This window comes from Malania oleifera, chromosome 5 (assembly GCF_029873635.1).
Source record: "Malania oleifera isolate guangnan ecotype guangnan chromosome 5, ASM2987363v1, whole genome shotgun sequence".
Taxonomy (NCBI): domain Eukaryota; kingdom Viridiplantae; phylum Streptophyta; class Magnoliopsida; order Santalales; family Ximeniaceae; genus Malania; species Malania oleifera.
Genome location: NC_080421.1, coordinates 79,425,387 through 79,449,291, shown reverse-complemented (window position 1 = coordinate 79,449,291; position 23,905 = coordinate 79,425,387). Strand labels below are relative to the sequence as shown.

The 23,905-nt window shown below is 36.6% G+C and overlaps 1 protein-coding gene across 3 annotated transcripts; it reads left to right on the top strand.

Moving 5' to 3' along the window:
• The first annotated feature begins 2,887 nt into the window (after positions 1–2,887).
• Positions 2,888–23,850, top strand: LOC131156513 (peptidyl-prolyl cis-trans isomerase CYP63-like). 3 transcript variants are annotated; one of them, XM_058110247.1, is made up of 15 exons: positions 2,919–3,145; positions 4,157–4,254; positions 4,375–4,429; positions 12,270–12,358; positions 19,592–19,616; positions 19,716–19,754; positions 19,840–19,957; positions 20,123–20,283; positions 20,399–20,762; positions 20,899–21,041; positions 21,157–21,376; positions 21,514–21,903; positions 21,978–22,040; positions 22,963–23,011; positions 23,299–23,396. In XM_058110247.1, the coding sequence occupies exons 2-14, from the start codon at positions 4,177–4,179 to the stop codon at positions 22,970–22,972; spliced, it is 1,755 nt and encodes a 584-aa protein (XP_057966230.1). In that variant the 5' UTR covers positions 2,919–3,145; positions 4,157–4,176; the 3' UTR covers positions 22,973–23,011; positions 23,299–23,396. The 3 variants fall into 3 exon arrangements, with proteins under 3 accessions (XP_057966229.1, XP_057966230.1, XP_057966228.1); XM_058110246.1 differs by lacking the exon at positions 22,963–23,011 and having other exon boundaries at positions 2,888–3,145; positions 23,299–23,850; XM_058110245.1 differs by lacking the exon at positions 22,963–23,011 and having other exon boundaries at positions 2,995–3,221; positions 23,299–23,850.
• Positions 23,851–23,905: the final 55 nt, after the last annotated feature.

Genomic DNA, 23,905 nt, shown 5'->3' with positions numbered 1-23,905 from the left:
AGATTTTTATAATATGACAGGTTCTATACGAAATGAGTTTGAAATACAGTTTTTATTACTTAAATTGCATGATATGCTTTAGGAACCTTGAGGACCAGTTATGTTATGAGCACGATACCGTTGCTAGAGATTCAGTAGTTGATCATGTGTGCCCACACTGTTCTAGATAGAAGTGTAGGGTGGTTTTAGCCGATTGACCTCAGTAGAGGGTGTACCTTTCCTAGAAGTCCAGACCATGAAGTGGTAAGGCAATCAGACCTGCATTTGAGTTGCAGATTCCCGCAAGTGTATTAGCAGACATATGATTTGACTTTGTTTGGGTTGATCACCCCAGGCTTAGTCCAGCCTTCGGGCCGTACAACACGCACCATGGGGGAAGTAAATGGTGTTTAGTCCCAATGAGTGTCTTTTATGCATATATGTAGATTTATGTAAATGATGTCACTTATTTACTAAACTATTTACTATGCAAACAAGATGAATATTTTCAAATGTGTAAAGTGAGTATAATGTAAGATAGCTATTTTCAATTAAATGAAGGATGAATGTTTTCGGTAAATACTAAATGCATGTTGACCACACACTGATATTAACTTAATCTTCCTTACCGAGAAGTGTCTCACCCCAATATACAAATTATCTTTTCAGGACCATCTCAAGGTTGAGTTTTCCGGCGCGGAGTGATAGCCAGTTAGTTTTTGTGAGTGTCAGTAAGAACTCTATTGTATTTAAGTTGGGTTTGAAGCCCCTGAGTATGTAATATGAGTGTATGGACTGAGTTAATTTTTAGTATTGTATTATGGGTTGTATTATGAGCATTGGGAGACTCTGATGTATATTAGTAACATAGAACTTTGGTAATGGATTATGAAGAATATTTTATTACTTCCGCTACATTTATATTACTGATTATGGTATCAGGTGCACAGACGTCACTAAAGCAACACCCCAAGCCCACGTGGCGGGTCGGGGTGCTACATTATAGGACCACTAAAATCTAAGTTTAGTTATTATTTGTTTATTTCTTATTATAGATTCACTAAAAAATTCACATTTTTAACCAAGAGTCAATTAAAGAAATTACATAAAATCCATGAAGCTACTTGTCCTCTATGTGGTCAACATGAGGAAAATATTAACCATTAGTTTATTAGATGTGAAGTGATGTAGCGCCCTAGAAAATTATATGCATGGAAGTTTAAAAAAAAATTAATTAATTAATTAATTAAATATTATTACACTGAATTAATTAAATAACTAATATAATAAGATATATATATATATATATATATATATATGAAATCAAGTTCCTAAGAACTTAAATTGCAATTGCAATTGCAAACAGAACCCTCCCAAAGCGTACTCTTCATCTCTTCATCTCTTTCTCTCTCTACTCTCTCTCTCTCTCTCTCCACACTCCAATTCTCTCTCTCTAAGATTTCTTATCGTGCGCCAATTGAAGAATGGGAAGTATCCTTGACTTCCAAATTTGACCATCGACATTTTAATTAGAGTGGATTTGTTGTAGGGTCGTTGCAGGTACCACTCTATGGATAATATAACTCTCTCTCTCTCTCTCTCTCTCTCTCTCTCTCTCTCTCTCAATTTTTCTTCAGATCTTCAACTAAATTGACGATCATACGCGATATCAGGATCCCAACTTCCATCTTCTTTGTTTTAATCGGAGTGGATTTGTGATTTGGGCTTCTTAGGCACCACTCCTAGGATAAGGTGAGGAGTACAAATTGTGTCTGTTGTTTTAAAAAATTAACCAATTAAATTCTAAATTTAATTATTAAATTGTAGCATTTGATTTTATTAGATTTTTTGAGATATTACTGGGATTAAATTAAACTGTAGGATAGGATTATATTAGATTTTTGGAGATATTTCTTGGATTAAATTAAACTGCAGGATTGAATTATATTAAATTTTTGGAAATATTTCTGATATTAAATTAAACTGCAGGATTTTGCTATATTAGATTTTTTGAAATATTCCTGAGATTAAGTTAAACTGCAGGGATTTGATTGAATAGAGTTTTTGGAGAATATTGTGGAATTAGATTAAACTATGGGGATTTGATCATATTGGTGTTTTTAATATATTAGAAATTAAATTTAAATATGAATCAAACCTGCATTTTTAGAATTTAACCAGTTAATGGAAACGTGTGAGTTTAGGAATATTAAAATAATTGTAATTCTGGGGTTGAGCTAATTGAATTGGGAAAATATGATTTCAGGATTTTGAACTCCGAATGTCGTGAGCGTGAGTTTAGAAATTTTAGCAGGCACCTTCTCAATAAGTTAGCAAGGGGAATAAATTATAACAGATATTTTTGAAAAAATTAATTGGTTGGAATTAAGTGTGGAAATTGTGAATACCGTTTATGTTTTGGAAAAACTATGATATTGATATTTTTCCTGTGATCATTAGATTATGATTCTCAGTTAAAAATTATGTGGCACGAGGAATATGAAATAACAGTTTTATTATGGAAAATGTGGTTGAAATTGAAATATGTGATAATATGAGATACCCAGATATGTTTTTATTCAGATGTAAAGATATGAGATTTATATACAAATGTACTTTTACTAAGGAATGATGAAATATGATATATATATATATATGTTTTTACTAGGAAATGATAATATACGAGATATACAACAATGTTTCACAGAAACGATGAAATGGAAAATATAGATATATTTTATACTGAAATAATGATATGTGAAATACATAGAATTGTTTTATACAAAAAATGTTGAACAAGAATTATATAGAAATGATGACAATTACAGTGATGAGAATTACAAAATGATGAAATGTGCATCATTTTAAAGTAATTTCATTTATTGCAGAGGCTTAATTTTTTCCCAATGTGAAAGGGGATCGTTTCGTTTTTCGTTTCATTTCGTTTCGTTTCGTTTACAGAACAAACCCGTACCATTGAGTTGGAACAGTGAAGGGACTAGCCGCTCAGCGCGGTCTACTTTCTGGAGCCCAAAACAGAAGGCCTTAACTGTCCCAAAGGTCGTACGCTCTTTCTCATCTTACAAAGCAGCAATGGTCTTGGCCATCGATTTTTCTTGCTGAGTTCTAACCGAGTTCACTCTGCCTCAGTCATATCCTTCCAGAGGTAATCTGGAAACTCGCTGAGCCTAGACTCGCCACTTCATCTTTGATTGTTTGGATTCGGACTTCAAATTTTCGTTGTATGTATAATTATTGTTTGTTTTTGTTCTCAAATATTCTAGTTTATGACGATTCAATGAATTTCTCGCGATTGGAGTTTTTTGTTTTTGGCGTGGAGACATAGTTTGAATTGGAGAAATGGGTTTTAGGCTTTTTAGGGTTTTGTTGGCTGTGTGAATGTCGCAATGTTTTTATGCGGTAATTTGAAGTTGATGCATATAGAAGGTTCTGTTTGTTCAATGGAAAATAGTTCTGAAAAAGCTGCAGTATGCATGGGAATTTGATAAAAGAAAAGAACTTTTCTTAACCTTTGTCATTAATTTGAAGGAAATGAAAGGAATCCTTCTTACTTTTCTATTTATATTGGTGGATAATCCATTTGGAGTTTGTGAAGAAAATTTTCTGGTAAAATATTTACTCACTAAAATTTCTGGTTAATGCATGCAAAAAGTTCTGTTTCTTTCAATGGAAAATAGTTCTGATAACAAATGTTGTACCATGCATGAGAATTTGATAAAAGAAAAGAACTTTTCTTTACTTTACAATGTCTTCAATATTTTTGTGCTGCTGAACTTACATGTCCCAAATTCTATCTACATGCCAATTTGGAAGTATGCTTGGTTTTGAGCCCTTACAAACATTGCAAGTAGGTGTTGTAATCAGTGGAAGGGAATGGTTTGTTATGGGTGTTTCCCACTTGCAATGGTTTTGGTTTCATAATTTTAGAAAAGCAAAGTTTTGCAGTCTCAGCTTACCTTTTGCTTCAAGCCATAGCTCAGCTCTTGAAACACACCTTTTAAAACTTATCTCTGCTTATTGACTGTTGCTGCAATGTCTGGCCTTTTAGAATAATATTGCAGGAGCACTGGCAATGGCATGGCCAATATCAGAAAAATTGAGTATTTTATATTATAGTTTTCTAAAGAAATATGTTGATGTTCTGGTTATTTTTCAGCATCTCTGGAGTTAGTAGAGATGGTTAAGAAAAAGAATCCCCTAGTTTTTTTAGATGTGTCATTCAATGGGAATCCAGCAGAAAGAATTGTCTTTGAGGTAATTTTCCTGCTACACACTCCTCCTTTTTGTTTTGCCCTTGAGTTAATTGTGTTGTCCTGTATAACATGCATTTGCCTATAGAGATATAATTTATCGTATTGCTTCTCAAATGTGTAGCTCTTTGCTGATGTTGTCCCTAAGACGGCAGAGAATTTCCGTGCACTCTGCACAGGTATTATGCTGTAAACTTTTGTCAATTCTAGCGTCTAATGTCCATTTGTTAATTACTGCATTTCCAATGAATGTTTATTCTTGTCGTCACATTTGGTTTGTTGTTTTATGAGACTATTGTTTCTTTTAAGTGGTTTTGTATGAATTTTATTAGCTTGGATCAGGTCTTCAATGACTAGAACTCTAGAAGTGATTAATAACATGAAGTACTGAAGCTGACTTATTCTAGTCACGTGCTCCGGCACCTCTCCACCTCCCACATGTGAGGTGGGCGCACTGATTTTCGTTGAGTAAAAATCTTATATAAGTTGGAAGTGATTCACAAAGTTATTATTGATCAATTGATATATTTTATGTTTTTTTTTTTCTGCAATTTCTCCCATCTCTTCTTGCAAAATTTTGCTTTATTTTAATAAAATTTTTCATTGGTTTACTGCTAAAATTTGTCTTTATTTCACATAGTCAGTCTCAAGCTTGGGTAAAGAAGGAGGGTTGTGTTAGGTAATTGATAGCCAATGTAAAACTTGTTATATCTCTATGATATGAATTCTTACCAATAATTTGCTAGGGCGTTCCCTGTGAGCGACACATTACTCTTATACCACTAGGGTGTAGTAAAGAATGGGTGAGGGCGGGCTAGGTTGTTGCCTCAAAGCGACGCTCCTTATCGGCACCTAGGTAAAGTGTCAAATATGCAAGGGTTCCTGCATCATTTTGGACGTGGGAGGATAAAGAAGTTAATTCAGGATACTAGGATTAGATTAGTGGCTTGGAATATAAGGACACTTACGAGTAAAAATATGAAGGTAGTGGACACAATGATTAGAAGAAAAATTGTTATAATCTGCCTCGAGGAAACTAAGTGGGTAGGGAAGAAAGTAAAAGAAATTAAAAAATCAGGATTCAAACTTTCGTATAGTGGAAAAGAAAAATACAAGAATGGGGTAGTAAGCATTGTAGACAAAGACTTAAAAGATAGTTTTGTTTGTCAAAAGAGCAAGGGATAGAATCATAAAAATCAAGATGGCCTTAGGCCAAGATATTATAAATGTTCATAGTGTTTGTTCTCCTCAAATAGGTTCCATGATGTATGTTGTTTGCAGATGATATTGTTTTGATTGATGAAACTAGAGATGGAGTAGAATCTAGTTAGAATCAATGTTTTAAAAGGTGTAAAGTGAGGCGATTTACCCTCCACAAGGTGAGGCATAAGCCTTTTGGGACTGAATTTTTTATTTTTTTTATATAAAAAACAAAAAAAAATAGATTTATATATAGTATAAAAATCAGAAAAAAAATTAAATAACAAAAAAAATAAAATAAAAATAAAAACATAATTCGTTAGTATCATATAGGCCATTTTTAGCTTACAAACTCAAATAATGCATGTCAAAAGATAAGCATAAAACATAACAACACAAAATTGAAAGTTTAAACTCTTAAATAAACATAACAAAAAGAAGAGAAAAAACCAAATTAAAGCATCACAATGTCTCATCATCCAAGATTCGAAGAACCTAAATCTAAATTAACAAAGTTCGAAGGGAACTATCAAGGTCTTCATCAAAGTCTTCGTCCTCATCAAACTCATCTATATAGGAGTTATTCTACTTATAAATTCCCCCTCTCCTACTTCAACATCATCTTCTTCCTCAATTGTGACCAATTTTGTCCTTTTGCCTTTGTCTTGAGTGCCTAGATATTCAATGAAACTATAGGTTAGGAGAATTATAAAATAAGAATTTAGTAAATTCAAAACTAACTATTGATCTGTACGTACTCAAGTTCTCACAAGAATCACTAGTCTTCCCTCTGCTAGGAATTAAGGAATGCGAGCTACCACAAGCTTGTGTTGCTTAAGCATTATCTCCTTCAAAAGCTACCACCAACAAAGCTCTAATAGCATCAAATTAGAAGATATTTTCATCATCAAGCCAAGAAGGATTTTTTGGGAGGACGGGTTCTTCCTTCTCAGTGATCCACTCATCGTATGAATCTACTTCCCCCACCAATATTGGATCATAAATTTGTCTTTTTCGTATATCTCTCTCTCTCAGTTTGGTGTTGTACTTCACATAAACTAGAGCATTCAATCTCTTGTGCTCTAATCTATTCCTTTTTTTCTTTTTTCGTATGAATCTACACTTAAGTTTAAGCCATTTAAATTTTTAGAGGTTAGAAAATAATTGCATATCCAAGTGAAATGAGAATAATGTGGCATTTGTAAGAACTAAGAACCTGCTCAAATGTGCTCCAATTCCTCTCACATCCGCTAGCATTGCTAGTGAGGCTAAGAACACACGAATGACAAACTTTGTTGACTCTGGGGTTTTTGTCCCAAAACACTTCCTCCAATCAGCTACAAAAGAAGAAACACTTGCTTCTAACTTATAAGAAGAAATAAGGATAGAATCCTTTTACTAATTAACTAACTGTTATTAAAGTATTATTTATACATGGGCTTCTCAACATTCTAGAGTCAATAGCCACTTGAGTCCTAAAATCCCCTTGTGCATTATCAAACAAATCCAATTGGATGTCTGCAGCTGGCCTATCCTCATATTCCAACATTCTATCCATGCATTCAAATAATCCTTTCTTTACTTCACAATCAGAGAAGTTCTCCTTATAATACAATTGGGGATTTAGATAATATCCCGCAGCATGTAAAGGGTGATGAAGTTGTGGAGTCCATCTATCATCTACTTTCCTCCAAATGGGTTCATAATTCTTGGCATTTCTAGAAAAATTCGCAGAAATTTTTTCCCTTTGCCAAATCCATCAACTCATAGATAAACCCCATGGTTGGTCTTTCCTCAGAAGCAACTTCCCATTAGGACACAAACAAGAGGGAATACACTCTTGGTAACATAAGCTGCATGAGACTAAAAAAGTTGGTCAAATAAAACAATTGAGTGAGCCCTTGCACCTTCATGCATTTATGCATATATAGAAGTGAACCACATTTGTGAAGAGAACATAGATTGAAGGCCTTGCTTTTGTTTGTAAAGGCTTTGGAGTGCCAGAAATGCTGTAGAATAGCGTGTTACTGTGGGGCAGATGAGTTCTTTGTTGTTGGTGAAATGCTTCCTCATCATTGCAAGTACATAGGAATGATTATAAAAAAATTCTCCAACTTGCTTAGCCTTTAGGATTGTGGTTGCACGGATCTTCAATTTTGCAATATCCTCCAATGTGAGATCCAATTAATGTGCAGCACAGGGAGTCCAATACAACTTTTTCCTCTTTTCAATAAGTTTCTTTCCACCACTTATCATTTGCTTCGCATTATCAGTTATCACCTGCACAACATTCTCCTCACTAGCGTCCTCAACCACCTCATTTAGATATTTAGATAGCAAATCGCCATTTTTTTTTTTAATAGAATTAGAAGCATTGATGAATTTTAAACACCATGTACCAGCAAGACTATTCACAAAGAAATTAATTAGGACCCTTGAACTCCCATTAGTCCTTTCATCAGCCGTGATAGAACATGCATATTCCTTCCAAGTTTTTTGTGCTCTTTCAACATGCCATCCATGTCTTTCGCTTCATCTCTAAGGATCCATGTCCTCATCTCATGCATGGATGGAGGCTTGAAACCTCGCCCATAATTAGCAATACAAACCGCTATAACACGTCAATATATGTCATCCATCAAACTAAGTGGAAGAGCATTGTTGAACACACAACATCCAACTTTCCTACTTACCTCATTTCTCTCTTCTTTATTCCATTGTGAGTTTAGAGTGGCTTGTTCGGTCAGTGAAGATGTGAACTTATCCATTGGGCCTCTAGCCCTAGGATTAAGGCCACCCCCACTCTTTTGTTGCTCAAGATCTCCAAGCGATGGAGAAGAAGCACTCTCAATCAACCCTCCACCTGGACCCATCCCAATCTCTTTTGGAAGATTATTTCTTTTACACGTCTCTTCTTGGAATTTTTCGAGAGTGATCGTGCATTCATTTCTCACATTTTGAGGAGCTTTTGCACAAGCTTTTGTTTTCTTCCTTGTACCAGCCAAATGATGTTTAAACCTGTCCCCTTGATTCACCTTCAGACATGCTTTTGTTTATTGAATTGGAACAATCAGCAGCTGTAGCAGGAAATTTAAAATTTTTCAGAGTTGAGAGCTCATTCCAGGAAATGGCGAAACGAGCAGCAGAGAAGCAGCAGCTCTTCAACCTTTCATTGTGGAAATTTGGGGGGAAATAAGTAAAAAACTAAAACAAACAGCAAGGAAATTCGGGGGTAACTAAAAAATCAGCAAGGCTTGCTTCATTCTTTCAAAATTTCCAATATTTTGTAATTAATTTTTGAAAATTGAAAACAATGCAAAGCAGCTGCAAGTGCAACTCACCATGAATTTTGGGGTTTCAATTGAGATAGACTTGAGACGAGAGAACTAAGATGATCAAGATTTTTTTTTTTTTTTGGGGGGGGGGGGGGGGGGGAGAGAGAGAGAGAGAGAGAGACACGAATCAGTTGGAGAAGAGAGACTCGAAATTGAGAGAGACAATCGATGAGAGAGGCACATTGGAGGATGTCGCTCAAGGGAGATGAGAGGCAAGAGGGGGTTGCTGGAGAGAGGCGAGAGACTGGAGGGGGTCATTGGAGGAAGACAACAGGTTGGAAGAGGTGAGAAGTTTTCTTGCAAGTGGAGAATGGAGGAAAGGCTCTTTAGTTGTCGAAAAGAAAGGGGGGGTGGGGGGGGGGGGGTAATGTCTCTGCATTTAAGTCTTAACTTGTTTCTTTTTATTTGTTTTTTAATTTTTTTTCATGCGCATCAACTAAAAAGGCAAATGCCTTAATGGACTTATCACCTTTTAAAAATTGTGCCTTTTGGGCGTTTTATGCCCAAAACGCATCTAGAGGCCCACCTCAGGAGTGCTATTATGCAAGTTGAAGGAGAGATTGACGATGATGTAATGGATAGAGTTAATGCAAGTTAAGTAAAATGGAGAAGTGCTTTGAGCGTGCCATGGTGATCATAGGGAAGTTCTATATGATGGCTGTAAGACAAGCTATGCTATATGGATCAGAAAATTGGGCAATTAAGAAACAACATATCCAAAAAGTAAAAGTTATTGAGATGTGAATGCTAAGATGGATGAGTAGTAATAACATTAAAAGATAAATTAAAGAATGAACATATTTGTGGTTAGTTGGGTTTAGCTCTTGTAGAAGATAAGGAAGGGACGACTTAGATGGTTTGGGCATTTGCAATGTAGGCCAAATAATGTGTTTGTGAGGATGATTGAGCTAGTTATCGTGAGGAGTAGTAGAAGTGACAGTAGACCTAAAATAACTTGGAATGAGTTAGTGAGTAAAGATTTAATAGCCTTGAAGTTGTTGGAAGAAATTGCTCATGATCATGTAAATTGGCGGAAAAAGGATTCATGTAGGGGACCCCACCTAGTGGGACTTAAGGCTTGTTTTTTTGTTGTTGTTGTTGTTGTTGTGGGATTTAGTTGGCCCCTTCGATTCCCAAAGAAGACAAATGCATGAAATTGGGAAAAAAGTGAAGCATGCAAGAATTATGAGATCTCCGACTCATGGAAACTGGTAGATTACCACTTCACTCAAAATCTTAGGGTTGTGGGCCAGCAATTTATATCAAGATTGAACACTTCTTTGCACATGCCTAATTGCATGTTGAGAGACAAACACACGAGCCACACCCATTATAGAGAATAAGATAATTCTTAACAAACAGTAAAAGCAGGCAACAAAACTAGAACCTAGGACCTCCTAGCAACGTGACTTGTTAGATTACTACTTCACCTAAAAGCTTAAGCTGTTAGCTCTAGGCCAACAATTTATGTCAAGATTTTACAAAAAACATTACATGATGCATCTTGACATCCATCGACATTGATATGCTTATTTATTATATTTCCAGGATGTAATTTACTGGAATGAATGGAACCCATCCTATGATAATATGAACCCCTTTGGTAATTAGAGAAAGTGGATGAACCAAAAGTTGATTATTTTGTCATCCTAATTTCATAATTTTTATGCAAATGCTTTATTATTGGTTCTTTGAGCATGTAATGAATTAAAATTTAAATGAATAAAAATAGGTAATTTCTTTTAGTAATAATAATAATAATAATAATAATAAATCCTTTAGTAAGTTCTCTCTCTCTAGAAACACTGACTTATTTCAGAATATGAAAAAAGAAATAAAAACCTACAAATTTGGTAGGGACCACCCAAACACCAACAACGGGCTGACGGACCAATTGATTTAAACTGGCTGACCAACACTTGATTAATAATAATAATAATAATAATAATACTAATAATAATAAATTTTTTAATAAGTTCTCTCTCGTGCAAAAAACACTGATTTATTTCAGAATATAAAATAAAAGAAATAAAAACCTACAGATTTGGCAGGGACCACCTTCGGAACCACAAAACACCAACAACGGGCTGACCAATGGATTTAAGCTGGCTAACCAATGCTTGACACCGATGACTGGGTTAAACACTAGCTAGAAATGAATTAGATTAACAGATTAAAGCTAACATGGACTGAAACAAAACTTATTAAACGATTTAACTGAATAAATAAAAGGATCATAACACTAAATGGACTAGCTAGAAATGAATAAGATTAACAAGATTAAAGCTAGTATGAACAAAAATAAAACTTATTAAAAGATTTAATTGAATAAATAAAAGGATAATAACACTAAATGGCTCTGATTTCAACAGGAACCCTGCTAAATAGTAAAGATATTAAAATTTTGAAACAAAATGTAAGAAAATTAATATAAACAAAGGTTCAATATACTTTATCATAAAGAAATTTTACAAGAGATTAAATAATTACTCTTAATGAGAGAATGTAGAAACTTTAACACAGACAGGGTGGATCGAAATACAAGTAGAAAATTTTCTAGTCAGACGGAATAAACTTGCTCATTGCATCGATTTTGGATACACTTTTCTTTTCAACATGCCAACTAGATTCTGGACGTAATGCTAATTTACTATTAATTTTATCCAATATTGCTCCATATATAAAACACAGCTAGATAGCCTATACTTGAGTTGAAACAGTTGAATATTATAAAGTTAATAGTAGGTAGTGAAGGCGTGGTGTTGATTGAAGCTGGAGCTGTACTGTATTGGAATTTGATGGGAAGTGACACTAAGATTCTTATTTACCCATGAGAAAGAAAATTTGAATGTTTTCAAAGAGATGCCGAGAAAGAAGTTTTATTTATAGGGGAGAAGTATGATGCTTTCATTCCTTCTGCAAAGTAACAAGACTTATATATGCATAAATTGCATTGCTTGTTGCTTTTGGAAGTGAGAATAGTACTTTGAAGTGTCAAACCATATATTGAAAAATCAAGTCAAACCTACTATAGTTCCCGTATGTAATGTCCTGGACTCGCACTGCTTGCATTAACTCCTGCTTTTTACTAGCTTCCCGTGACATTAGATGGTGCACACCATTAAATACATAACGTAAATATTTATTTGCTTCTCCATGATGAATTTCTTCTTGGATTTTGAGAAAGATAAAGTTTTGGTTATACATACTTTTAATATGTCATGGAGAGGATTCGTGAATGGTGATTTGTTTGGAGGGAGAAATAAAGAAAAAAAAAAATCAGTTTGCTGTCTTAGAACTCTAATATTATAGTTTATGGTGCCTGCATGTGCGTTTTTTTTGCATTTTTGTTTCCATGAGTAACTAATTGAGTATGTGATTGAAAAAACTGCACTCATTGTACATGTGAAAGAATCAATTTCTGATAGGGCCAGTGTTGGCTACATGTTGAAGTTCAATGTTTATGGGTTATGGTCCTTTGTAGGTGAGAAGGGCATTGGGATTTCTACTGGGAAACCTCTTCACTTCAAGGGATCAATTTTCCATCGCATAATTACTGGATTTATGGCACAAGTATGTTAGTTCTTGTCTTTTATAACATTTTACCTCGTTTTAGAGAAATCTTGCTATTTCTCCTTGTCCTTTAAAGGTGGTAGTGTGGTAAATTTTCGTAGAATGTCATCTTGTTGTTGGAATGTCATGTCTAATGGTTAGCTAAGGTGAGGGCTACCATTTTTTTGTGCCTTTTGGTTTTCTTCAAGGTTTAGGATCTTTAGATTGCTCAATAACCTCTCTGCATGAGAGGACAATCAATTGTCCTCTATGCGCAGGATACTGTTTATGTTAGCGCATGCAAAAAACAAAAATAAATTTAGATATGTTTCTTGAACTGCATTGCAAAATTGCACCGATTTTATCGCATGCCTAGATATTGGTAAGCAACTAAGTTTCACAGTTTCTATGTCCATGATAAGACCCTAGGGTTTTTCTGTAGAGAAATTGGGGAAATTTAAAGAAGGGAAAATAGTAAGAGGAAATAGGTTTTGATCATTTTGTGGGGATCTACCTCGAAATTAGCCAAAGGCTATGAATTATGTTATTGATTGAATGAAAAAGCCCTGTAGGGTTACATTTATATAGGGTAGGGAAACTTACTCCTGTTAGGAATGTAAAAATATCCCAATCCAAGTCCTTAATAAACTCAAACCCTATTGATTTGGGAATCCTAACACAATAAATAAAAATCCCAACATTAAATAATCTTGACATTAAATAGAATCCGAATTGAATTGGGAAATCATAACACATTAATTAGAAATCCCAATTGATTGGGGAATCCTAACATTCTTGCCTCCTTCATATCAGCCTTGCCCTCAAGGCTGCGCAACAAGAAACTCTAGGAATATCTTCTCCAAGGATTGGTAAGTTTCCCAAGTTGCATCTTCAGATGGTAGGTGAGACCAGTGAACTAAAACTTCTATGATGTCTCAACTTTTAGGTTTGATCACTCAGCGATCTAAAATTGCTTGTAGCTCACTTGAACCTCACTAGTATGCACAACATCAGGCAAGTGGTGCTGCACACTAACTTGTTCCCCTAACTTCTTTTTGAGGCAAGAGACATGAAAACTGGATGTACTTTAGAACCTGTTGGTAAGTCAAGACGATAAGTAACACGGTCTATGTGTTTCAGGATCTTATAAGGCCCATAGAACTTAGGGGACAACTTCATTGAAGAATGAACAGTCACAGATATCTGTCTATACTCTATAGGGCTGTAGCCTGAGAATTACCTGATTTTCCATTGAGAATTCCCTTTTACTGTGGTGGTTATCAGCTTGCTATTTCATACGAGCTTGAGTTGCAACAAGATTTTCCTTGAGGAGATGAAGCACTTTGTCTTGATTATGTAACTCCTTGCCAACTTGATCAACTATGGATGATCCAACTGAATACCTAGCAAGGACATGAGGAGCTCAACAATAACAACCTCAAATGGAGTCAACTTTGTGAAGGAATGATTAGTGGTATTATACCACCATTCCGCCCATGGGAGCCATCACACCCAATCTTTTAGTTTGTCTTTAGCAAAGCAACGAAGATAGTCTCCAAGCACCTGTTATCAACTTTAGTTTGCCCATTTGATTGTGGATGATATTTGCTCATATTCAATTGTGTTCTTTGCAAAAGGAAAAGCTCCTTCAAAAGTTGTTGGTAAAGACTTTGTCATGATCACTAACAAAAGATTAAGGAATTCCATGCAACTTGACAATATTCTCAATGAAAGTACGAGCAACACTTATAGCATGGAGATAGTAGTCCCTCAATGAAATCCATGGAGATATCAATCCAAGATTCTTCTGGAAAAGGAAGAGGCTCTAGAAAGCCTAGACTCACTAGGGTTTCCCCTTTCTGTCATTAACAAATATCACATTCTGCCACTAATTTTTTATTTTACCGTTCATTTCCTTCTAGAAAAATTACTGAGAAATGTGCTTGTAGGTTCTAAGAAAACTAGAGTGATTTGTAGGCGGTGATGCATGTAATTGTTGCAATATGGTTTGCTTGTGGTTTGAATTAGGCACTAATAAAATTCTCTTTATATAGTAAGTTTTAGGAGTCCCAAAAGTAAGGAGGGATTGAAGTTGGTACTTTTTGTAGCTTTTAGGTAATACCTCGAGTCTTTGGATTTTGCTACCATTCCTTCCTCATTTTTTCTAGAGTAGTACATGTAGGTATAGAAATTGCTATAAGTTCAACTTGTTTGGGAAATCGTGAGAGTGCATTTGCCACCACATTCTTGGTCCCTTTCTTGTAAATAATCTCATAGTCATAGCCCAACAACTTAGTGACCCACTTCTATTGTCCTATGGAAGATATTCGCTACTCCAAAAAATACTTTAGGCTCTTGTTTGGGAATGCCGACCAATTAAATATGGTATCTACTTTGTAACTGTATGCACAATGGCTAGCATCTCTTTGTCATAAATTGATATGCCGATGTGGGATGGAAAAAGAGCCTTATTGGTAAAAGCAATGAGGCGTCTGTCTTGTATTAGAACTGCACCAGTGTCAACTCTTGATGCACTAGACTCAACGATGAACACCTTGTTGAAATCTGGCTAAGCAAGAACTGGTTTGGTAGACATTGCATGCTTAAGCTTGCCAAAGGCTTGTTCAAATTCCTTACTCCATTTGAATGCATGCTTTTTTAGCCAATGAAGTGCTAATATTTCCATAATCCTTGACAAACTTGTGGTAGTAACCAATCAACCCCAATAGTCCTCATAGCATTTTGGTTGTTTGTGGAATAGGTAGTCAGTCATCACTTGTATTTTAGAAGGGTCAACTAAACACCTTGGGGAACAGTATGCCCAAGGTATTCCACATGCGGTTGAGCAAAACTACATTTAGATTTGTTGACAAACAGATGATACTCACGAAGAGTGGTGAGCACAGTTTGCAAATGACCTAAATGATCTTCAAGTGATGAGCTATATATCAGGATCTCATTAAAAAATATGAGAAAAAAACATATGTAAGGTTGGAAAATGTCATTCATGAGACTTTTGAAGGTCAAAAGCACATTGGTTAATGCAAAAGGCACAACCAAGAACTTGTAATGGCCATCATGAGTTCTAAATGCAATCTTCTGAATGTCATTCTTATGTACCTGCATCTGGTGATAGCCTGATTTCAAGTTGAGTTTGGTGAACTATTGGCACCTCCCAACTAATTAACAAGGTTCTAAGTAGCCCTAGTCTTACGGTTGACCTTCTTTGTAGCACACACACAATATCACAATCTATGGGAAGAATTGAATTAATCAAGCATGAACATCACAAACATATACTAATGATCACAAGTTATTGAGATTTTGAAAACGTATATGATTTGGTTTAAAAGCCCTTAGTTGATCATTTCATTCAAGCAATCAAGTTCACTTTAAAAGATGTTATATTATAAGTCTTAGATCACAAGTCCTAGCATACAAATCAAATATCCCTAAGCATGGTACTAGCAAGCATGTTCATGTTGAAAATCTAGGAAGAGTCATAGAGAATGAACAAGGTTTTTCAATCAAGGATTCAGGTAGGGTTTCAAGGCTTACAAGATACTTTTAGGGGTTGTTCACAAACAAGGAATTGAAACGAGGTTACCAAAAGGTTCGAAATGACAAACACCAAGGCACATGGGTACTTGATCGCACCATGAACAAGCTTGTTGATCCTTAGTAATCTAGAGACGAGGATGAAGCTTGAGGAAGGTTGTGGCTGTGAGCTATGAAAGAGGAGTGGGCGTGTAGTGTTGATGATGACGTTGACGTTGTCGTGGTCTTTGACCACCCAATCTCCGGGGAGATGGAAGGTAGCCGCACACTACTCACTCACAAGGAGAGGAACAAGATTTAAAAGTTCAAGAAAAAGCTTCCTTTTCAATTGATAATGCAAAAATTCCTTTTACAATACAAGTGATGACATATTTATAGCCTTACATGAGCATGCACATGACTTGCTCATGGCTTCTTAAGAGATTAAAGAAAACACAAAAGTAAAATAAAACATTTAGAACATAGGTAATGAGGTTCCTAGGAAATAGTTTGTCATAGGAAATAGGTGCCTAGGAACTAGAATAATTATTATAGTGGAGTCTAGAGACTTAAAACGAAATAAATGCTTCTTGAAAGAACAAGACTCTTTGACATGCAAGTTGTCATGCTTCTTGAAAAATCAAGACTCTTTGACTTGCAAGTTGTCATCCTCTTTCCAAGCTGGCCTCCAAGAGAAGCTTCAATTGCTACAAATAAAGTTAACATCCAATGGTGAACTTCGGGTGGTCGTGTACATGTCATAATATCTGCAAAAGATACTCAAGGTGCATGTTGATCTTCATCGCAATTCATCCGCAACAGGGATAGGATCTTTATCCTTCATAGTATTCTTGTTTAGTGCTTGATAATCAACACACATATGCCAAGAGCCATCCTTCTTCTTCACCAATAAGATAGGAGAAGAATATGGACTAACACTTGGTTATATTATGCCAACATCTAACATTTCTTTCACTATCCTTTCTATTTCTGCTTTTGAAAATAAGGATAGCAATAAGGACGGACATTAGTTGGGACAATACCTGGCAATATAGGAATGCAGTGATAATGTGTTTGCTGAGGTGGCAATCACTATGGCCCCGCATATAGGTCAAAAAATTCTGAAATAAGAGATTCTAGCCCTTCATCTGGGCCAGATTGATGTTGTAACTCCTCTAATGCTCGAAGTTGTACCAGGAAGCCATGTCACTCCTCTTTAAAGAGCTTCTCTATACGATGGCTTGAAACTGTAGTGACATTACCACAAAATTCTCCTTTAAGCGTCACTCTCTGGCCATTTACGGGGAACTTCATAACCAGTTTTGAGAAATTCCAAGCTATGTCACATGAAGTCCTTAACCATCCAATACCTAAAACCACTTCATAGTCTTCTAGTGGCAGCAAAAAGAAATCAACATGCAAGCAATGGTTTTGCATAACCTTCGGACACTTGCTCTGACATGTCAAGGTCCTCTTATCTGCCACCTTCACAACAACCTTTTCACATTGCTCCATAGTATAGGCTAGCTGTGTTTTTTTTTAATCAGAAAAAATAAATATATTACTAGCCGTTTAGCAATTTTAGTGTCCATGAAATTATTAGTGCTACCCGTATCAATTAATATGGTAACAGGTTGGCGTTTTAGGAAGCCACAAATTTTCGTGGTGTTAAGATTAGCAATTAGCTAAAGCATGAACTGAAGAATTGATAGATTCATCATTATCATAAGATTTCATACCGTCCTAATCCAAATTAAGGGGGGGGGGGTCATTCTTAACCTCTTTTGGTTTCTTCACTGGTTTAATCACCAAGAGTCATCCCTTTTTGCAACGGTGCCCTCTATGCCACTTTTCATCACAATGCTCGCACAAACCTTTTGTCATTCACTCTTGAAGTTACTCTTGAGTCAATTGTTTGGCAGAAGGATTGCAAGGAGCAGGTGGTGTGATAGTGTTGCTGACATTCGGCTTGCTAATGGTCTTGTTGGAGCGTGTCGTTTTTCTCCCACTTTCTCTTCTCTTAATTGTGCAAAGGAAATTGCAGCAGTCATAATTTGTTGCTGACGCTCTTTGACCTCACGCCAAATGTCAGGTTGGAGACCTTCAATAAAAGTACCAACAAGTTCTCTTTCATTCCAATCTTTAGTCTTGTTTGATAGCCACTCAAATCGTGTCTGGTACTCCAAGACAGTTTTAGTTTGGCCTTGGCGTATTTTCGCAAGCCCTCCATGGATATTCTCATATCCAGTGGGCCCAAATGGGACAAGTAATTCAGAAAAAAATTTTTGCCATGAAGGCATTCCATAACGAGCTTCAAACCAGTCATACTATTGAATAGCATCACTGTCAGCAATCTTAACTCTAGATGTTTCTTGAGTGTGGTGAAAGCCAAAGTATTTTTCAGCACTGGAAACCCAACTGGTAGGGTCATCACTATCCCACCAAGGAAATTCCACCTTCATATGAGAAGGACCATGATCACGCTCTCCTTGGTAACCTCCTTTGTGCATGTACGATTGTTTCCTATGATTAGCTGTTCTTCTCTCTCTTTATGGGAAGATGTAATGAATAGTTTAGAGAGTGATGCCTGGATCTCTTCAAATTGAGACTTAAACATATTGCTAAATTCAGCCTTTAGCCTAGCTTCCATTTGGGACTCTGCTGAATTTTCTGAGGCCATTGCATACGAGTGAAGATCAAGAATTCCAAGATCTTGCTTTTATAAGCGGGTTGTTGACTTTGATACCAAATGGTAAGACCCAAGGGTTTTTTCATAGAGAAATTGGGGAAATTTAAAGTAGGGAAAATAGTAAGAGAAAATAGGGTTTGATCACTTTGAGGGATCTACCTTGAAATTAGCAAAAGGCTATGAATTATGTTATTTCTTGAATGAAAAAGCCCTGTAGGGCTACATATATATAGGGTAGGGAAACTTACTCTTATTTGGAATGTAAAATATCCCAATCCGAGTTTTAATGGACTCAATCCCAATTGATTTGGGTATCCTAACACATTAAATAAAAATCCCAACATTAAATAATCCTAACATTAAATAGAATCCCAATTGATTTGGGAATCATAACACATTAATTAGAAACCTCAATTGATTTGGGAATCTTATCATTAAATAGAAAATTCCAATTGATTGGGGAATCCTAACAGTCCAATTTGGACATTATTTGGCTGAATAGAGTATGTTGAACAAATGGATGATGCTCATGTTTGGAGGCATATCTTTTCATTTCATAGCTGAATATTCTGCAAGTGATGCTGGCCGACATTGCACCAGCAGCCAGGCTGTTCTAAGATCTGTTGGTCCATGGAGAATTTTGTTGCTTTGTTTCTGTTGTTGTTGTTGTTGTTTTGTGTGTATTTGTGTGTGAGGTGTGTGTTTCTTCCACCCTCCTCCCCCCGCAGGTCCCCCCTGGGGTGGGGGGCATTTGGGACGATTTCAAACCAGACCTTAGGCCACATGCTTCTGGTTCATTACCTGCCCTTCCATGTGGGAGGTCCAGGGTTCTATCCCTGAGGGGAGCTTGTTGGGAGGTGGGGGGTGGAGCGGATTTAGGGTTTTATTTGGTGGCTGACCCCGTGGGGACATTGCATACTGCGCCATACCAAAAAAAATGGGGGTATTTTCAGTTGTTTGTTTTTTCTTTTGACTCTAAACACTACATCTAATTATTCAGTCATTAAATCAATTTCTTTTCCCTACAGGGTGGTGATTTTTCAAAGGGAAATGGTATGCACTGTCCTTGATTTATTTCTTTTAGTGAATGTAGAGTTTAACTACTGTCTTCTTGTCCAAACTTCTAAAGCCTGACTTTTAAATGGTTTGCAGGCACTGGTGGAGAAAGTATTTATGGAGGGAAGTTTGCAGGTTGGTTTTGTATGTATTTTAAGCACATAATTGTGTGCATTACGGATTAGTTGTATTAGTGATGATATTTTTATTTACTTTGCAGATGAGAATTTTAAACTGGATCATAATGGGCCTGGTCTTCTCTCCATGGCCAATAGTGGTCCAAACACAAATGGGTCCCAGTTTTTTATAACCTTCAGGCGCCAACCATATCTTGATGGGTATTGATCATTGCTCTGTGCAGAGTTTTGGATGATCTTATTTCACTCTCTGCCCACCTCTCTCTCTCTCTCTCTCTCTCTCTCCCTCTCTTTGTAAAAAATGTAGCTAATCACCACGTTGATGATAATTTAATGGTACGTTTTATTTTTCTGATTTTATGGCAGGAAACATGTTGTTTTCGGAAAGGTTGTTCAAGGGATGGAAATTGTAAAGAAAATGGAGCAGGTGGGAACAAAAGATGGAAAGCCCGATGGTATTGTAAATATTGTAGATTGTGGTGAAGCTTCACAGAGTAAAGCTCACAATGTGTTTGGAGCACAGAGAGGTAATGCTTTCGTAGTCCTGATCATTAGTCCAAGAATAGGATCTTGTGGTTACTTCCTTACTGAACTTATTATATCATTCATCTCTGCTTTATCCTGTTATCTTTTTCCTTTAAGGAAAGAGGAGAAAATCTGGTAAAGCTGTTTCTTCTGAGGATAGTTCTGATGTGCAAGAAAGAGGAAGACGTAAGAGATCTCTCAAGGACAGAAGAAGGAAGAGAAAAAGAAAATATTCTTCGACTGATTCATACAGCTCTGATTCTTCAGATTCTCATTCTTCTGATTCTGAGTCTCTATCAGATTCAGACTCTGATTCTGATTCTGATTCCTCACTATCTGATTCGAGTTCTTCCCGTGATGGAAGGCGTAAGAAGAGAAGGTTAATAAGAAGAGATAAGCACCAGCGTAGTAGAAAGAGGAGGGGTGGACGAAAAGAGAAGAGGGGCCGGCATCATAAAAAATCAAGGCGCAAATCCAAATGGTTTGTACCATTAGATTTCCCTGTCAATTAAGCAAAGAATTTTTTTCCTGTTCCTATGTTCCTATTTGCTCTGTTTCCTTGCTTGTGCTTCTACTAGTAATAAAAAGAACAAAACATACTGTTGCATTTCTTTCAGGAGTTCAGAGAGTTCAAGCAGTGCAGAGAGTGAGAATACTAGCAGTAGCAGAAGCAGCTCTGGTAATGAAAAAGCTAGTGGCCATGTTTCTGCTCATAAAGCAAGTAACATGCAAGCTGAAAATAGATCATCCCATAATCCTGGTATGCCAATTTGTCCACAAGTAGAACATGCATGCATGACAGGAATTATTTATGATTAATTACTGATAGTCTATGAATGTAGTATTTTTGACTTGGGGTGATTTTAATGTTACAGATATAGGAAATAAATCCCCAACCCCTGTTGTTGGAAAAGGGGCCATAGTAGAAAAGAAAAAGGCTCATGACCCTAAGATGATAGGGGAGGACTCATTGCATGAAGAGGGTGAGTATTTTCAGAAGAATGAGGAGATTCTCAACAATGGAAATGACACAGGTGGCAAATCTGGTAAAACTGCCAATCAACACCATTATTCAGATGACTCGAACAAATCCAGGTTTCTGCTTTTGGCTTGTTTTGCTTCTATGTACATGATTGTTCTGTTTTTTGTTTTTAAAATGAATTTTGTTTTGATTGTCTAATGTGTCAAGAATTAATGTCCCCTGAAGTAAATTCACTTGTACTTTTTGACAGGAGCCTGACCCCACAGCTCAAAAGAGGAACCAAAATCAGCCCAGAGAGAAGTCCAAGCACGAGCCCCAAAAGAATTTCCAGGATGAGTCCCAGGTGTCAGCATTCTGTAGATAGCCCAGCTAGGAAGTCTGGAAAGCAACGCCGACATAGTTCAAGGAGTCCATTAGGTAGTCTTGCCCGAAAAGATCCTGAACCTTTACCACCTAATCATGGCCAGGGCTTGGTGAGAAGCCCTTCTCCAAATGACACTTCAAAGCGCATTAGAAAGGGGCGTGGGTTCACAGAACGCTACTCATTTGCACGTCGGTATCGTACCCCATCTCCAGAGCATTCACCTCCTAGGTCACGCCAATATGGCGGAAGGGATGCTTATGAAAGGAATCGTGATAGGTAACAGCAAATTTATGTGGCTGAATTGAGGGGCAAGGGTTCCTTAAACCTTGACTTCTTGTTGTTTGCTCTAGGTATTATAGGCGGTCACCACGAAGATTCTATGGAAGCTCACCAAGAGGAAGGAGTCCCCCCAGGTATCATTCTCCCCCGACCAACCCTCATTCATTATCTCCTTCCTCTCATCCTGCATATTACACACACTGTATGGTTCTTTGAACTTGTTCTGTCCTTCATATGCACTCTACAATTTCCTCGCTTACTCTGGTGTTGTGTGTTTTTAATGGAAAGTGAATGGTAAACGATGGAACAAGTAACCAAAAAATTCCGATTGCATTTTTCTGTCATAAATTTTTCTCATCAGTACACATCAAAGAAAAAAAAAGCACCTCACCTGGTAAAAAAATTGGCTTAATGGAGACAAATCAATCTTGTTTTCTGGGAACATATGTAACTATAAAGTTGGTAATCCTTTCTGAACTGACTTGTGATTCTATCCTATGTGATTTTGTTATCATTAACTAATTCGTAATTACCACGTAAAGTTACGCAGGCGTTGTGTGCTTATTTAAGCATATCTTAATCAATTTTCTATTTTCAACCGGTTGAATTATGCTTTGTAATGGAATCATAATCATATTGTCATAACAAACAGTTCAGATTTACTAAAACAATAATAGATGAAGAAAATGTGAATGATGCCATTGCTTGAATTTATTAAGATTTCTGTTTGTGCAATATACAAAATTACTTGCTTTTAATGCTCAAATGTTGTATGGATGTGTTGATATGATTTGGATTCAATGGGATGCTGAAATGCCCTTTTGGTTTGAAATGGATTATTTGTTGATCTAGTTTCACTGGCCCTTTAAGTTGGTATAGCTGATAAATCAATTGTGTCTTGTGTAAAACCTGGTCATCAGTTTACAGCCATCCACATAAGTGAAGATGATTCACTTGTCCATTGTGTCAAGAACCAGCAGGTTCAAGTTAAAAGAGTGTCAATAATTCTGGAAAATGTTACCACAATATTGGCTAGTTTTGATTTTAACTTTTCAGGTGGAAGTAGTAGCAGAATACTGTGGGAATCATTCTGGCACTGTGACCTGTAAGAAACTGAGGATCATCCACCTCTTCTTTACTGTTTTGTTACTTCAACAAACCTTGAAATAGAGAACATGCGTATTTGTGTGGTGCACCATCAGTAGATGAGTCATATTTAATGTGAAATTGTGGAGCACCCTTTAATAGAATGCCTTCTGCTTTTGATACAATATGTTTAGTTTTCTAGCAAATTTCTCTCCTCGAACTCCTTTTCTTTTTGTTCTTTTTCATTGGTGGGCTGATTTTAGACACCACCACACACAACAGTTTATATGTTTCCTTTTTTCCTAGATACCAAAAAAGTCGCCGAAGTAGAAGCATCTCTCGCAGCCCAGGTGGTTATCATGGCCGTTACAGGTCTCGTAGCTGGAGTCCAATAGGCAGGCAACCTGCCATAAGTGAGGGGTTGAGGTCTCGTTTGGGATCCCGAATAGTTGACAAACATTCTCCAGGCAATAGAAGATCAAATTCAAGGAGCGGAGGATCTTCCCATTCTCGATCTCCCGATGCTGCTCGACTGAAGCATGATAGAGTGGTCTCTGCATCTCCTACTAGCTCTAGATCAAGTTCCCCAGCTGGGCAGAAGGGGTTGGTTTCTTATGGAGATGTTAGTCCTGATAATGGCACAACGTAGTTTTATCTTGGATGTGGAAAAGGATTGATGACAAACTTTGCGTGGTGTAGCTTTGCATTGTGATGTAATTTGAAAAATGTTAATTGATGGCCCATCATGATTTCGTTTAAACATATTTTTGCAACCATCTCATAATATGCTCCTCATGTTGGGCCTTTTTTGCTGATTGCTCTTTACTTAGACCAATCAAAGCTGGCTTTTGGTTTCAAGTTCTGGTTCTTATTTTGGAGGCTCTGTACAGGTGTCAATTGTCTGGGTTGAAGT

What these genes read in the sequence shown, in the direction of transcription:
- LOC131156513 (XM_058110246.1), top strand. Translation starts at nt 4,177, where the DNA reads ATGGTTAAGAAAAAGAATCCCCTAGTTTTTTTAGATGTGTCATTCAAT. An exon ending in CGCCAACCATATCTTGATGG is followed by an intron (nt 19,958 to 20,122) that starts GTATTGATCATT and finishes ATTTTATGGCAG; the next exon opens with GAAACATGTTGTTTTCGGAA. An exon ending in AGAGGAAGGAGTCCCCCCAG is followed by an intron (nt 22,041 to 23,298) that starts GTATCATTCTCC and finishes CTTTTTTCCTAG; the next exon opens with ATACCAAAAAAGTCGCCGAA.